At 45.8% G+C, this 15,110-nt stretch overlaps 1 protein-coding gene across 2 annotated transcripts in view; it reads left to right on the top strand.

Moving 5' to 3' along the window:
• Positions 1 to 15,110, top strand: part of CRYBG3 (crystallin beta-gamma domain containing 3) — a 94,690-nt gene that overhangs the window by 77,379 nt on the left and 2,201 nt on the right. For both annotated transcript variants that reach the window (XM_040583011.1, XM_040583012.1), the window contains 4 exons: positions 7,353 to 7,492; positions 10,935 to 11,058; positions 13,333 to 13,491; positions 14,092 to 14,251. In XM_040583011.1, the coding sequence (XP_040438945.1) occupies positions 7,353 to 7,492; positions 10,935 to 11,058; positions 13,333 to 13,491; positions 14,092 to 14,251 (583 nt within the window). The remainder of the gene's footprint in view (positions 1 to 7,352; positions 7,493 to 10,934; positions 11,059 to 13,332; positions 13,492 to 14,091; positions 14,252 to 15,110) is intronic.

Below are 15,110 nucleotides of genomic sequence, written 5' to 3'. Positions count from 1 at the left end.
CCTGGTTTGCAGATTAAAGATCTCCTTTTCACGTTAGGCTCTTGGACTTGACTCTGCTAAATCTAGAGTGAAGTTCTGACATGAAATGGTAGGTCTCGTCCGAATCCCCCAGCCTGTAATCTCACAGGGAAGTAACTCTACAGTTTGGCATAGTAGGAAGCTACTGGCAGCCCTTGATTACCGAGGGCCAAGCCCTGGGAGATGTGTGTTTGGCAGGCTGTGTGTGGGAAGGTTACACACATCTTCCTGTATTTTGTAAATAACATTTGTATTAAGCAAGCACCTCTTAGTTCAGTTCCTCTCTTGCAAATAGGAGCCCTTGTGCTTCATAAAATCGAGGCGCTAAACAGTGTAAATTGCTATTGAACCACACCTGGTTTACAAATAGAAATGCCCTCATCGGCCCCTAACACATTGTGTGTGCTAATCGCCCAGGACGGTGCTCGCAGGCATTGTGTGGCCCAGACGTGATGTTAAGCACGCAGCGGTGCTTTTCGTCAGTGGTCAGGAGCAGCCCTCGTTAGCTCTGTGCATTGTCCGCCGTGCGCTGTTCTTGGAACAGAGCCCTTTTTATTACAAGATATTTCTGTTAGCTCATTCAAGAAAGCAGCAAGCGTATTCCCAAGTGGAATTGTTGTATGGCTTTATTGAATTCAGTTGTGACATTGGGAACCCCCTCCGTTATCCAGCTTTACGTACCAGCCCAATTTCAGACCTAAGCTGTGGATCTCGATAGCTTACACCTAAGAGGGAGAAGGTTTAACCCCAACACCAAGCCCTGAATGTGTGTTGTCTCCTGCTCTGCTCAGTGAGGTGTATTTGCCGTAAGTGTAACTGTTGGAAGGACTGTCATGCTGGGGGGGACCGTGTATGACCTCACTGCGTGAGGATTCTGCATCCCAGATGTTGACTGGAAGTAGTGACCCATGTGTGACACTGGCAGAGGGGGAAAAAATATGGGTTTAGCAGTACAAAGGGCTCCTAAGGCTAGCTCATTGCCAGCCTTTGGAAACAATCCAGGTGTGTTGACCGGTGTAGCTGTGGTCCAGCTGTATATTTTAAAAGTAGATGGTTTCCGCCAGGTCTTTGGCATAGGAGAACAAATCTGCTGGAGGAGATGGGGACACAGGATCTGGGTATTCCCTTTCTGATTCGGAAGATTGTAATGGCAATTAACTCTGTTACCTTGATTTTGTACAGCTGGGTGAAGTCCCATCTCTGGGCCTTTATATGCGGGATGTATGTAAGAATATAGATCCTTGTCTGTGGGGCTAACGCCAAAGGAGCTGTGAAACACCGCGGTCAGCACAGGCTGCTGACACCTGCGGGGCGTCCACACCGGCTTCTGCATCTGACCCCGCATCGATGCCCTTTCTGTTCCTGTCGGTTCTAGCAACTAAAAGGAACATCTAGCAACGTTTTTGCTGTTGATTGCACTGGTACCTTCACTGTTAACTGTTTGAGTTTTCATTTTAAAATTGTAATGGTTTTCAGGGGATCTTTGGATGTTGTCAGTTGCTACGAAACTTCTGAGCTCTCTGTTTTGGAAGGAGAATTTGAGGATTGAAGTTACATATCTGTCGTACTCCTTCATGGCATGGGGGTGTGTTTGTGACCTGACGGAACAACACTGTAAGTGTTGTAAGGTGGGATTTTTGGAATTTTTGTGAGTGAGGTAACAGTAATGTCTTAATCTGTGTGAAACAGCTAGGAACTTTGGCAATGCTTTGACTGATTTTTTTATTTTTATTTTTTTTGAAAATAGATCAACCAATTGAAGATAAGGAAAGGATTTGAGGGAACAGTTAGTTCTCTGGAAAACACAGCGTTGATGCAAACAAATACAGTAAGCAGTCTAAATGAGAAAAATGAGGAGTTGTTGTGTTTGTTTTGAAAGCAAACTTCAGAATTTTTAGTTTGAAAGTTGCCAGAGATATAATTTGCTTTTTTAAGAGCTGAATTACATTACAAAATGAAAAATACCTTTCTGCATCACTGAGTTGGCCCAGTTAAAATGGAAAAAAAAACCCAGACTTTCAGAACAGTGTAAAATGAATTTGGGTAAGAAAACAGGCTCAGGCTAGCGATGCACTGGTATCGTAGAGGAATTAAGCACATCTCTGTAGCCGGTTTCCCTTACTGTTTGTTCAGGAAGCAGCAAAGTAAAAGTTAGGCAGGTTCGTAAGGAAAGTGGAGAAGGTGTTCCCTTATTCCCAGGAGCCTCTTTCCCATCTTGGCTTATTCTCTGAGGCGTATAATACTCAAACTAAATCTTTAGGAAGCTCTACACCTGTATTTTTTCCTTGCTATTCCAGTTCATTCAGACTCAGACTGGACTGTTTTGTCCTTCGGGGAGCACTTTGGAAAAGCTATAGGTTAATTAAAGGATACAGAGAAGGAACAAGCATATCTGTACCTTGATAATGAGAAAATAACGTCTTTTGTTTTCGGTGTTCTGGGAGGAAAAATATTGTTGCAATACCCATGTATTAATCTAGATTGCATATTGAATAGCGTTGTGTTACGTGGCCTTTCCCTTCCGAGAAGGGGAGTGAATGCTTCTGAAAGACGAATGAGTCTTTTTCATGTAGGATTTTGTAACACTAAACACTAAAAAGGATATCTCACAGGAATTCTTTAAGTGAACAGGCAGTTATACACTTTGGAAGCCCACTTAACATTAGAAAGGGTACACATGTATTTAGTAGTGGTAGGAAAACTGGAACTAATGTAACTTGCCTCTCATCATCTCCTTTCATCTAAAAATCCCAAAGCACCCTTTTAGAAAAGATTATTGATGAAATTTGCTGGTTATTATTGTTAATAGCCATTCTGCAGGTGGGTGAAAGCATAGTGCAGGCTAAGGGTTGCTGCATTTGCTGCAGAGTTAGAGGTTTCCATGCCTGCATCAGTCAGGACCTGCCTTTTGCGTTGCCATGAATTCAGGAAAAGGAAAGCACGGGCAGCTCACCTGGCAGGAAGAGAGCGACTGAAGTCGACTGGGCCATTTATAGGGCCATGGTTGCTTCTTAGAGCATTTGTCCAGTGTTTGTTGCTTGAAGAGGTTAATCTTTTGGGATAGAGACCCTTACAAGAAGTTCTTACGATGTTCTTCAGCTCTAGTGCTGCCTTTTCTCAGGCATGTTTTGTCAAACTCCCTGTAATATCTGGTGTGACTCACATGGGCAAGAGTATCCAGGATGGTTGCAGCGAGCAGTAAGTTTTCCATCTAAAATGCTAACTTCAGCCCAAAAGTTAAACCAGTCTCTTGGTTTCTCAAAACAAAAATGAGATCTGTGTTACAGGTTGTGCAATGTGCTTGGGTTTTGGTTGTTTTTTTTTTCTTTTGAGGCATTCCTTACTCTCACTCTGATCAATCATAATAGTTCCTGTATTTCTGTGTTGGTTATCTTTTGTAAGTTAAATACAGGTGTTAACTAATCTCCCCAGCATTCCTATGAGGCAAATAATGAAATCAGATACAAAAAGTAATTGGCGTTTCCCACGGCCAGAGAATGAGTCATTTTGTGTAGCTGGGACTGGACCATGGGTGTTCCTCTCATCCAGCACAGCGTTCCTCGCCCTCAGCCAGGCATCCTTCCCACACTCGAGGGAGTAGCCAGGCGAGCGCAGCTTCAGTAAAGACAGTTGTAAATGATGAGTTAGCCAAGACTGAAGAGTAAAGATTTTTCCAAGGATGATGTAATACGGCTGTGGAGGCTCTTCCAGTTATGGCTCTGGTGAATGCTGGTTTTATAGCAGCGGTCAGCAGGAATGCGAAGTGGGGAAACATCCCAGCCCTTGCCGTGACTGGGTTACAGTGGTGCTCTAGTCCAGCCCCGTGGATTTCTTTCTTTGCCTTTATTGGGCTTTCCCATCAAAGTCTGCAAAGTCCAAGTCTGCAAAAATAAGGTGCAAGGAAAAACATGTTGGGGGATGCGCCCTTCTCAAAAGGGTTTTATTAGTAATAATTTTCGCAGAGTTCATAATGAAACAACATCTGTATGTTATCCATAGCTAAAGCTATACTTGTTTTTATTATAAACATGTGTGCAAATTCACCTGTGCACTGCGTTTTCAGTTCTACCGCCTTTTGGTTAACTTCTCTCTGTCTGTATACTGTTGCTTTACAGTTGGTCAAGTCACCTAAGCCTTGCACTGCAAACAAAAGGCATTTGAAGGAAGCTGATCTTGCACTGATCTTTGTTTAATATCAAATACTTAAGGCTTGCATTGCCTGTTTTTTTCCTGAACTGGTAAAATAGAAAATTCTGCTCTGAATTGTGAAAAATTTGTGGTGTGCAGCTTCTCTCTGTTAAAAAAAGGTGGAAGTTGTTGAGGGGTAAGTCTGAGCTGAGTTGAACTGTGCAAGAGATTTTTAGTGTTAAATTCCACAGCTTACCTTTCAGCCTCTGAAATCACACAGTGAGGAGGGGAAAAAACTGTCATTTTCGTTGCATCACGTGCTGTATTGGCATTGGACTGGCACACCTGTTAAGTAAAGAGTATCACTGTATTTAACAGCTCACAAGGCTGCGTGTATCTTGAAATGCTACATAAACGGAGCCTTCCTTAATCACCAGCCTCTTGAATATATTCGATCTCTTCAAGTTTCTCCCTGGACACTGGCATTAAAAAAAAAAATAAAAAAGAGGACAGGCAAAACCTCTTGAAACTTCATGGGCACTGGTTTAAGCAAGGCAATTAGTTCCTTAACACACAGGTCAGGTTAAGTAGGGCTTTAGTGCAATGTCATTCGTGCAGCTGGCAAGCTTTCCTCAAAGGCTGGCATTCCAGGAGTGACTTGCCAGTCGTGGGTAGATGTGGATGGCTTCAGCTCGCCTTTAGAAATTGGGGACCTAAAGCAATGCCATGATGTGAGGTTGTCCCCTCTTGTACTGTTGCCCAGTTGTCCTTCCTCTGGTTCTTGGAGAGCCCCATTCCTCCCTGGCCTGTCAGGATCGGGCTTCGGTGAAGAAAGCTGATCCTGTCTTGTGTATCGCTGATCTCACACTTACGTATCAGTGCCGACTCTTGAATAGGTGAGCGTGCGCCTCGGCGTTCTGCAAGGAAGGGGGGGGAGCAAGTTCCCTCTGTACTAAGTGTAACAGCATGGCCTCAAAACCTTGTTTTCTGCTGTTGGTAGTTTCCATGGAGCTCTGAAAACAAAATCAGAGAAAAAAGCCAGGCCAAGTCACTGCTGCCAGCTGTTGGTGTAAGGCGGTATATATAAAGTGAGCAATCGGCTCCTTGCACTATATATGGTTATGGAACTATGAGAGCTTCAGTGCTTGAGACAGCAGCGTGTTTTCTTTGTGCTTCACGTCTGTGCAGTGGGGTCCTTCTGAGGTCTCCCTGGAAAGATGGTATCAGTCCTTGTGATGGGTGTGTGTGTGTCAGAGCTGGAACGTCTGCTGTGTGCGGGGGCTCTGAGCAACCGGACAGGGCTTTCTCAGGCCCATTAAGTTCAAACAGTCTCCACCACATGAGAGCTATGGTCATTTTAATTGACTCCACCAATTTGCTGCCCTTATTCTTGGTGTATAAGTGGATATGCTGGACCTAGGACAGCATCCCTGCCTCTTAACGTATTGAATATTGCAACAGCAGGACAAATGTTAGGCTTTGGTAACAGTGTCTAGCAACGAGGATGCCAAACGGTGTTTCCTGTGGTTACTGATGCACTGGTGAAAATTGCCCCTGTTGGACCTGTTCTGGGCATGGCTCCTGGTCTGCACTCCCAGTGCCCACGGAGCAGGCTCTTGCAAACCAGTGTGTGATGATACTGCCTCGCTGAGCCAGGCGATCTGAGAAGCAGCTGCCTGCACTAGGTCTGCTGCTCTAGATATCAAAGTAACCCTTTGGACACACACTAAATTTGACCCACGTCATCCAGCTGAAGGCAGGTGGGAAGTGCAGACATTCCAAAATGAAAACGTTATGGGTTTTAATCTCTCTCTGTTTCATAACATCAATTTTTTGGGAGCCTGATGGGCTTAAAAAAAATATCTCTGGGCAGACCACTGCAGGCTCTTCTTTAAAATGTCTCTGCAAACTCCCTGTCCATGCAGTGTTGCATGACTTCCATTGTCCGTGCACAGGTTAGCAGAGGCAAGCGATGTCTCTGAGGCAGGACTTGAACAAGCTACATACCAAGGGCACGAGTCAGTGCCAGTAAATTCCTAAGTCCTGATTCACCACTGAGCTCTTCAGACAGACTTCGCACAACGCATGTGTCTCTTCAAATGTGAAAGTTAAGTTCTCTTAATTACTCAGCGCCTGTGTCAACTTTAATTCAAGATTTTGTTTTATTTGTTCCACCTGAGGCCGTATCTTCGCTGCAAAAGAAATCCTATCTTTTGCCCAGGCCGGCTATCTCATGGTACCGTCTCCTAAGAACAAGGTGACTTCCCTGGAGGGGCCGCTAATTGAAGCGGTTATTCAGACCTGTTCCATCTTCCTTCACCAGCTGCATCAAGATATATATTACAAGTGCTTATGAGTCTGGTTATGATACTTCCCTTACGGTTTTAGGTTAGAAATAGTAGAAAATTTGTACCGGTGTTCCTTGTTCCAAAGCACAGGCTTTGTATATTTAAATCTGTTCCCTCTGTTTTTCTGCTGATCTTAGAGCTGTACCACATCTTCCTGCAAACTGATCTTTTTGTTTTCTTTCATAGGCAATCTCTCAACTGTAGAAAGGAACGCATTAAGTGAAAAACGTTTCAATTCTGCATGACGTTGAAGGGGTTACTAATTATGCTATTTTCTCAAGATTGTCAGTAGAAACCTAGGAGTGTCTCTTAAAAACATTGGGAACTTTTTAGTCTGACGTATTTAACCTTTTCCAATTCGTTAGATCCCTAAGGTTTTTCCAGTGAGCCACTGCTAACTGAAGTCTGTGGACAATAGACTTGTGATTTGCCTCACTACTTCAGATGCAGTCTGCAGATCACCATGAAAACTACTGCTGTAACCTGTTCCATCAACAAATACACTGGATTTATGAAAAAGAATCAAGGCCCTGATGATACAAATTGGATCAAAAAGATTTTTCAGATGCTAACACAGGTGCCTCTGCATCTCAGAGCAACTCACTGTGGCCTGTGTTAGTGGGACACTACGCTCTAATGACAAACCCACTGATAAGTCCAGTATGTTGCAGCTCTGTGTGCTCTACTGTGGATGTATTTTTCTTTTTCCTTGCTGTTATGTTTGCTGAGGGAGCATGATTTAACCCAAAAGCATGTGGAAATTAAACCAAAGTGGGCAAATGTGTGCATAATCCTAACAAGTGAAGCTTAGACTATTCTGAGTAAAACTGCTTTATTTTCTCCCCCCACACCCCGCAGGTTTTTGCTGAGCCCTCCATCAGTCTGTTCGCTCTGGAATGCTGCAAGGGCAGAGAGCTGCACTTCACCGAACCCATCAATTCTGTTTTGAATGAGGACCTTCATTTTTACACTCAGTCTGTATGGGTGAGAAGTGGATTGTAAGTATGGAAAAAATATTCTTGTCAGTTTTGCGTTACAGGAGCTACTACTGAGTATGCATTTTTCTCGCAGTTATTGCCTTTCTCCATAGGATGTGATTTACATTCTATTTTGAGACAATACAAAATCCTAATACTGAACACTAGACCCGCTTCTTGTATCAGGACACAAAATGAACAAAAACTCTGGGCAGAACATGGATTTCCCCCTGTAAGAATCATTCTTTTATCCCTATACAGTAACAAACAATAGAGCCTGTTGTTCAAGCCAGAAGCCAAAAGTAGGTAAGTTTTGATTGCTGACTTAAAAAGACAGGCAGAGTAAACTGTGTAAAACAGAGTAAAACTCTGCCTTTGTTAGCCGGCTGTGGAATAGCAGCTATAAACCGCGGTGATTTAACTTCAGCCGCCGCCGTGGTTCAGTGAAGCTTGGCTGCAAAGAGGCAGCAACGTAGGAGAGAAGCTTGGGCTGGATCTGACAGCTGGAACAGTAGTTTGCTCCTGTTATTAGTTGAAACCCCCCTCTGTGAGTCAGAATACACACCCAGGGTCAGCTGAGAGAACCATTCTACCTCTGCAGAAGTGACCTTCTAACCTCTTCTGCATCTGCCCCTTGCACCTTTTGAAGCAACCCCCAGGTATTCTGTCTCGGCCAGGTTTTCAGCATCCACATCCCCAGCAGCGACAAATAACTTGTGGAGTCTCATCCTGCAACTGAGACTGCCCGGAAACTGCTGTTGTGATGTGACACACATCTCCAGTGTTTATTTTTAACCTTCCTTTTCCCCACCTTTTTCAAATAGACAAGGCTGCAGTTTTCTTGAGAGATCTTACGGGATGACACAAAACCACACAAAATCTGAAGTAATTGGGCAGGGAATTAGTGTGGACTGTTCAAGGCTTAGGTATAGATCTATGCTGTGATTCTTACGATGAGTTTTTCAAACGCATCTAGTCTGTTGCCACCTAGAAGTCAAAATGCTTCTGTGGATACCTGTGATAACACTGCTGAGCGCTCCTCTGGTTCTCTGGGGTTGGTACAAAGGCTAAGCCTAGCCTAGCTAATGCTCCAGAGCACCCACCGGGGACTGTTGTCCTTCAGGAGTGTCACACACAGCATTTTCTGGAATGACTGGTTGAGGATTGAACCTCCCTTTCTTTAAGAGCAGTCAGTGGGAGCTGACTTTAGCTGTGGGCCCACAGTGAATATAAGGTTCCCCCCAGGGCTTTGCCAGTTCACTACAAATTGTAGTCCCTAAAATCTGGGTCACTTCCATCCTGAGCCCTTGCTGAAAATACAGAGCGTGTTCATCTGCTGCTGAGGTCTTGAGGCTCCCCAGGTGAGAGTGGCAAGCAGCCGCTGCTTGAGGCCGGGAACAGCGTGCGTACGTTCCCCGTGATCTGTGCTAGTCTGGGGGAGGAAAGGCCTTTGGAGGAAGAGCTGACTTATTTCTGGTGGGAGCATGTCAATCTTCATGCCTCTGTGGAGCTGTTACGGTCCAAAACGTGTCGTGTTGGAGGGACATCTCCTCATGAGCTTTCTCTGCCTTTCGTCAGGGGTGTGGAACTGGGAATTAAATCACAGTGCTGACCGCAAAGGCAGGGTGATGGCTTTGGGACCACAGGGTGGGAAGGCACGGGAGGGTGAGCGCGGCAGCCCGGCCCCTTCTCGCCTTCCTGTTCCTTTCTGAGTATCCGAGCCAGGTTAGCTGCTTCCCTCCGCTTCCCTGTCTCCGGGAGGGGTCAGGGCAGAACGGCTGGGCTTGCTCTGATCCCCGTGACGCTCCCTAGGGAACAGACGTCCCCAGCCCATCCCCAGCCCGCTGCAGATAGATGGCCTCCAGGCTGAGGGTGGCAGGTGATGGTAGGAAGTCAGTGGGATGTCTGGCGGGTTTGTATGCCTTAGCTGTCATCAAGGGTTCAGGAAGGCGGATTTCGAGGTTGTTTTGGCTCCTTGCCCCAAAGGCTACTGTTGGCTTTAGGTAGACGACAAAGATTTATGTAAATACACCGATGGCATCTGGCTGCCAGGCTTAGGTACAAGGATCCTTCCTGAGCCGGCTGACGGGGAGAAATGGCAGGAGCCTAGACCGTGGCTTGGCGAAGGGGGCTGGGGGCTGAGGCGCTCCGAGCTGTGGGAGGGATGGCATAGCGGAGGGTGCTGCTCCGTGGGAGAGCTGACATGAGTTTTGTCTCTGTCACTGAACGCCAGAAGCCCAAGCTGGCTTCACGTGGTTATTGCTGTAACAGTCTTTCCCATCTCTGTTCCCTATAAATGTCTGCTTTGAACTGCATCTCAAATGAGACTGATGCTCCGAGAACAATTTTAACAGCGGGTTCTCGGTGACTTGACAGAAAGTTATCGCAAGAAAAAAAAGCCAGGAATGTGTTAGAAGGGTAAGGAACGCACAGTGGTGGTCAGGCTGCTCTGAATACCTGTTAGCCAGGAGGTTTGGGACTTAATTTGAAGAAACAGCAGTGATGCAGCCTCATCAGGAGCCAGCTCGCGGTGGCACACTTCGGCCTCCACGGAGTCGTGCACAAGGCTGGCCGTCGGTTTCTCCAAATGACTTGCGGTGGGGGAAAGCAAACGAGAGGTGCTGTGAGCGCTGTGGGTGTCTGCAGCGGGCTCCAGCGTGCAGCCATCCCTCCAGTTCTCGAGCAGCTGGCCTGCACAACAGGTAACCTGGGGAGAACAGTGTTTGCTTTGTGTTCAGATGAGTTAGCGAGCCAAGCATTTAGGATTCACTGTCTGCACAACAATGTCCTATTGATATAAACAAAACCGATCTGTGATCCTGAGGCTGCCTTTGGAAGCAGCACGGCGGTATTTACTGAACAGATGCCTGGATGACAAGGGAGCTGTACGTGCGGGTGCTTTAACTCTTGGGTGAAAGGGTTCAGGCTTCTCCATAAATTCTCAGATATATTCACTGCAGGAAAGGCTGTAACAGCAATCTATAGGTTACAGAGTTAAAATTTTGTATGTGTTTTCAGACACGTGGAATAGCTATAAAAAGCTTTAACTGGAACAAAGGAAAACACTGGACAAGATCCTCTCATAATTAATATGTACGAGCAGGCAAAGCTGCAAGTAGCACAGTCTGGTGTGTGGCTCCCTAGTTTCCCAGTGCACGCACTGAAACCTGCACTGTTGCCATCGGGGCTCATGCAGAGACTCGTGTTTGTGGGGAAAATTACGGGGGTGCGGAGCGGTGTTCACAAGTTTCAGGCAGACAAACAGAAAACAGGGCGTCATTTAGACAGAAAAGTTAAACCACTGAAACGGATGGTGCGTTTTGTGGCGTGGTGGTAAGAGGTCTGGTATTGGCACTACTCGGGGGAGGTTTGGGGGCTTCAAGAGCCCAGGCTGAACGCTGGCCTGTATTTAGCTTTGCTTTGGGTAACGTGTAGCCTTTCATGTTCTGTTTTCTGTATCCAGGTGGATTGCATATGAGGGATGTAATTTTTTAGGAAAGCAGATTCTGCTGGAGCCCAGTGAGATTTCAAACTGGAATGAACACAGTGGCTGGAAAGTAATTGGCTCCCTTCGTCCTGTTAAGCAGGTACTGTGAGACTCTATGAGGATTTTTTTAATTTTTTTTTGCACAGGGTTTAGTGCACAAGTATCAGCTCTATCACTAGGTGTAATGGTGTTGTGCATTGTGCTCCTTACATCAGGCCAAATGATGACGGGCAGAAGGGCCAACTGGAAGATTACTGAAGCAGAAAAGTCCTCTAGTGGCAGTTCCTGAGATCTGTATTAGGCTCCTAAAGGGAAATAATTCCTAGTTTCTTGGAGCTGAGTTTTGTTTTTCTGAATGGCTCATTAGCGTGTTCTGTAGATGCTCTATTTTTACCTTTTTGCCATACAACAATAATAATAAGAAACCCAATTCTACATTGGCTTGTTTCATAATTAACATAAATGGAAGCGAGAGCAAATTTTATTGTGCTGTAGCCTGGATTTCCAAAAGAAGCCAAATTTACGCAGCCCCACCAGGTTTTCCCTCCCTGCCTCACCCCAAATAATGCCAATGTCAATCTCATTCAAAGATTCGGGTCTCCAGACCACATGGTTCTTAGGAGCTTTGTGAAAGGCAGATGGATAGAGAAGCAAGACTGGGGGAAATGCCCGTCATTCAGGGAAAAGCAGGTCCAATGCTGCTTCTCTGCCTTTCCAAGGTGTGTGAGGTTATCAGCGGCACACGTGAGCTCCACAGCAGTCAAAGCACATGCTGCCGCGTGCCCGGCCATACCGCAGCGGGAGCGCAGTGTCTGGGCAGGCAGGAGGAGGACAGGGAGTGCGGCAGGGAATGTGAGCAGTAACTCCACTGGAAAAGAGGTTTTGTTAGAGCTGCTTCTCACAGACCAACTTGTTTCCACATCGTGGCAAGTGCTGTTTTGTTTTTGAACGCTAGATTCAATCGGGAAAACCCAGCAGTGAACAAAAGTAATAATCTTTAGTCTTAGTTATGCATTATCTGCTTCCCCACACCCCTGGAAAAGTAAAGGAATTTTGTGGTTTTTTCCCCCACCGATGATTTGTTAGTCTAAGAGGTTAATAGCTCCCTGGAATTCTTTGGAATTGGTAACTGCCAAAGGATCCAATTTTGGCTCAGCTTTTGCAAATAATAATGAATATAATTGGTGCTGATCTTAAAAAGAGAATTCTGTCTGGAAGAGCTTTTGTATTTGGTAGCATCCTTCCTTACACCGCAACCGTTAGCGGTGTTACAAGGCTTCCTTCAGGTCCTTTGCTGGGACTTTGGCATGTGGGGGTTGTGCAGTGATTTGGAGGGTTTTGCTTTGGTTTAAATCCCGCAGACTGAGGGCTCCCTTGACTTTGTGCAGTCAGCTACCAGTGCTCGGCACTTCTGTGGGCATAATTCTTTTTGAGACGGGAGTAATGCTACAGACCCACACTGCTTTGTATTTCTTCCTTCTGTCTCCGTTACGAACTACAAAAATAGTCAAGTCTGCTGGTGTAAAAGGTAGCACAAGAACAAGTGAAATGTTGGAAAATCAAGCAAAAGGAGAAACAAAAATTCTGCTCGGTGACTTCATAATACAATCCCTTCCTTGTGAGGAATAACTGTGCACTACACTAATACACGTTGCCTGGTGGGATGCCTGGTGGGAGGCTTAACTGCTAGTACCTTCGGGTTTGTTTTAATACCAAAAAAAGGAGATTGAAAGCTCCCAGAAGAAAACCCATGCCCGAGCTGGGGTTCCAGTAGAGCTGCCCTTTTTGACTCACGGCTCTTTATTTGTGCCAAAATCAGTGAGTAACAGAGCAAATGCTCAAACCCTGTAGTAGCCCTACAAAATCTCCTTATTTTTTGAGTAAACTGACTAAACAGGGATGCCACATCAGTACCCTGTTCTCTGTGTACCTTCCAAAGCAACGGTGTAACTCTCTGCCGTATATTCCAGTTAATGGAGCTTGAAGCTGCTGGATATGTGGCTCAGTAAGTTTTGTGTCCAGAGAATAAAAAGCTTGTGGAGCACAGCCCAGTTACTGGCCTTGGAATGAGTGAAATGTGCTGAACTAGAGAGATTTGCATATCACTGGAATTAGTTCTATAGACATAAATGCATTTTTTTTTAAAAAATCAAAACTGCCATTGCTGCTTCCAGCTGTCTTATCTGCATGTGAAAAACGCTTATGCTGCTTTACATGCCCATTTGTTCCCAACAAAAAAATCATTGAACATCCTTGTCTGAAACTGGAAATGGAACGTAAACTTTAGAAAACCGCTGTAAGATGGAGGGGAGGCATCCTCACATCGACTTCCCCCGTGCGTGTGTTGTAACGGGCTCCCTTCACGCTGTTTCAGCCAGCAGTGTACCTCCGAGTGAGGAACCGAGCCCAAGGTAAATACCTGACGGTTGCTGGAAGCCTCACGGATATAAGAGCAACCTCAGTGTGCGCATCCCCGTACAACGGCAAGAACACCCAGATCTGGCACTACTGTCGTGGACTCTTCAAATCCAAGGTGCGTTTCCGGACACTGGGAGCAGGGGGGTTGTATCACCCGCTGTCCTGGCACCTTTGCTTCTTGCTTTTACTGTAGGCTAGCGTGGGCCCCAGGACAGCTCTTGGCCTCTCCCATGCACCTTAACCCAAAACTCTTACAACCTGCGTCCTCCCGCTGTGCACGGGCAGGTTTGATCCGTCTGCTTTGGCAAGCTGGACTGCGTTTCACATCTGTCTAACGGGACTGACATTCCTGGCAGTAGAAACCTGGTTTTGTCTAAAGTCGCGAGTTTAAGTGTATTACCTCCAAAGAGTTAAGAATTTCTCTGAGAAGTAGTACGTGAAAAAAGCAAATTATTTTCTATTAACGCTGCTCCTGGTAGTCTGTTATTAATGTAAAAAATCTGTTGATTTATCATAGTAAGAAACATGGGAAGTAACAAAGCCCTTTGTTCCAGCAGCTGGTCAATTGGTGAATAATCTCTTCCTAGCTTGCTTGCCAGGCTTGTTACCAGCTCTAAGCGCAGTTACTGCAGTATGCTCGATGCCTGAGACAAGCTCGTCCGACACAAAACTGAGGCTGTGTGACCTGGATCTCACTTCCTCTCCTGTTCCTTAGGCTAACAACGCTTGTCTGGATGTCATTGGTGGCAGAGATGTGCCTGGGGCCAAAGTCGCGCTCTGGGCAGAACATGGGAAGGACAGGCAAAAGTGGAGACTCAATGAGGATGGAACCATCAGTTCATACCTCAGCGAACAACTGGTGCTCGATATTAAAGGTATTTTAAGAAAGAAAAACAACCAACTAAGAAGCCTCACATGTTCTAAGTGCATTTTTTGATGAGGTTAATTGCCATATTCCAGCCCTTTTTGTATTTAGGGTTAAGTACTGAATCCCATCTTTCCAGTTAGGTTTATGTCCAGTTGCTTGACAGTGGGACGACTGGGACAAGAAACCAGAGGGCACAGGGAATCCTTGCTCTTTCGATCCCAGGGGTTTATTTGTTCAGGTCAGCTTTTCTACTTGAGGCAGGTCAGTGATGCCAATGGCAAGAAATGCAAGTTACAGAAGACAAAATGGTGAAGGAAAAGCAATCACGGAATAGATGCGGCTCAAAAAGAGAAAAGTGCCCATTAATGTTTTCAGGCTAGTTAAAATTGTCATTGCTCAAGTCCTAGTCCTCGTTAGCCATCCCGGTCGAACTACCCGACTGGAGAATGTCTCTTCCTCACGCAGAAGTTGTTAAAGCCCTGCTGCTGGCGCTAGGGTGTCACCCCTAGGGAGAAGCTGTGGGGCAGCGGCTGGTAATGAACTTGGGAGCTCTGCGGTGCTGTCCCCTCAGCCGAGAGGTCTCGGTGCACTGACGGCAGCTCCCGGGGTAGCCGAGAGCGGCACTGCCTAGGTTACTGCAAAATACAATGTTGAAGGCTGGTGGCAGAGAGGTAGCACGTGATAGCGCTTTGGAACGCTCCTTTTCCTGGATTTTTATTTATGGTGTAATGATAAAAGCGCACTGACGCTTCTATGCTACATGTATTCAAAGGAGGGAAATTTTAAGAACTTCCTGAGTTTGCGGTTGACATAGATCTGCTACACCAAATAATCTCACGCGTACCCGTGAATCTGTGTGTTTCTGC

The sequence above is a fragment of the Falco naumanni genome, chromosome 2 (genome assembly GCF_017639655.2).
Source record: "Falco naumanni isolate bFalNau1 chromosome 2, bFalNau1.pat, whole genome shotgun sequence".
Classification (NCBI taxonomy): Eukaryota; Metazoa; Chordata; class Aves; order Falconiformes; family Falconidae; genus Falco; species Falco naumanni.
This window is presented reverse-complemented; position numbering and strand designations above follow the sequence as displayed.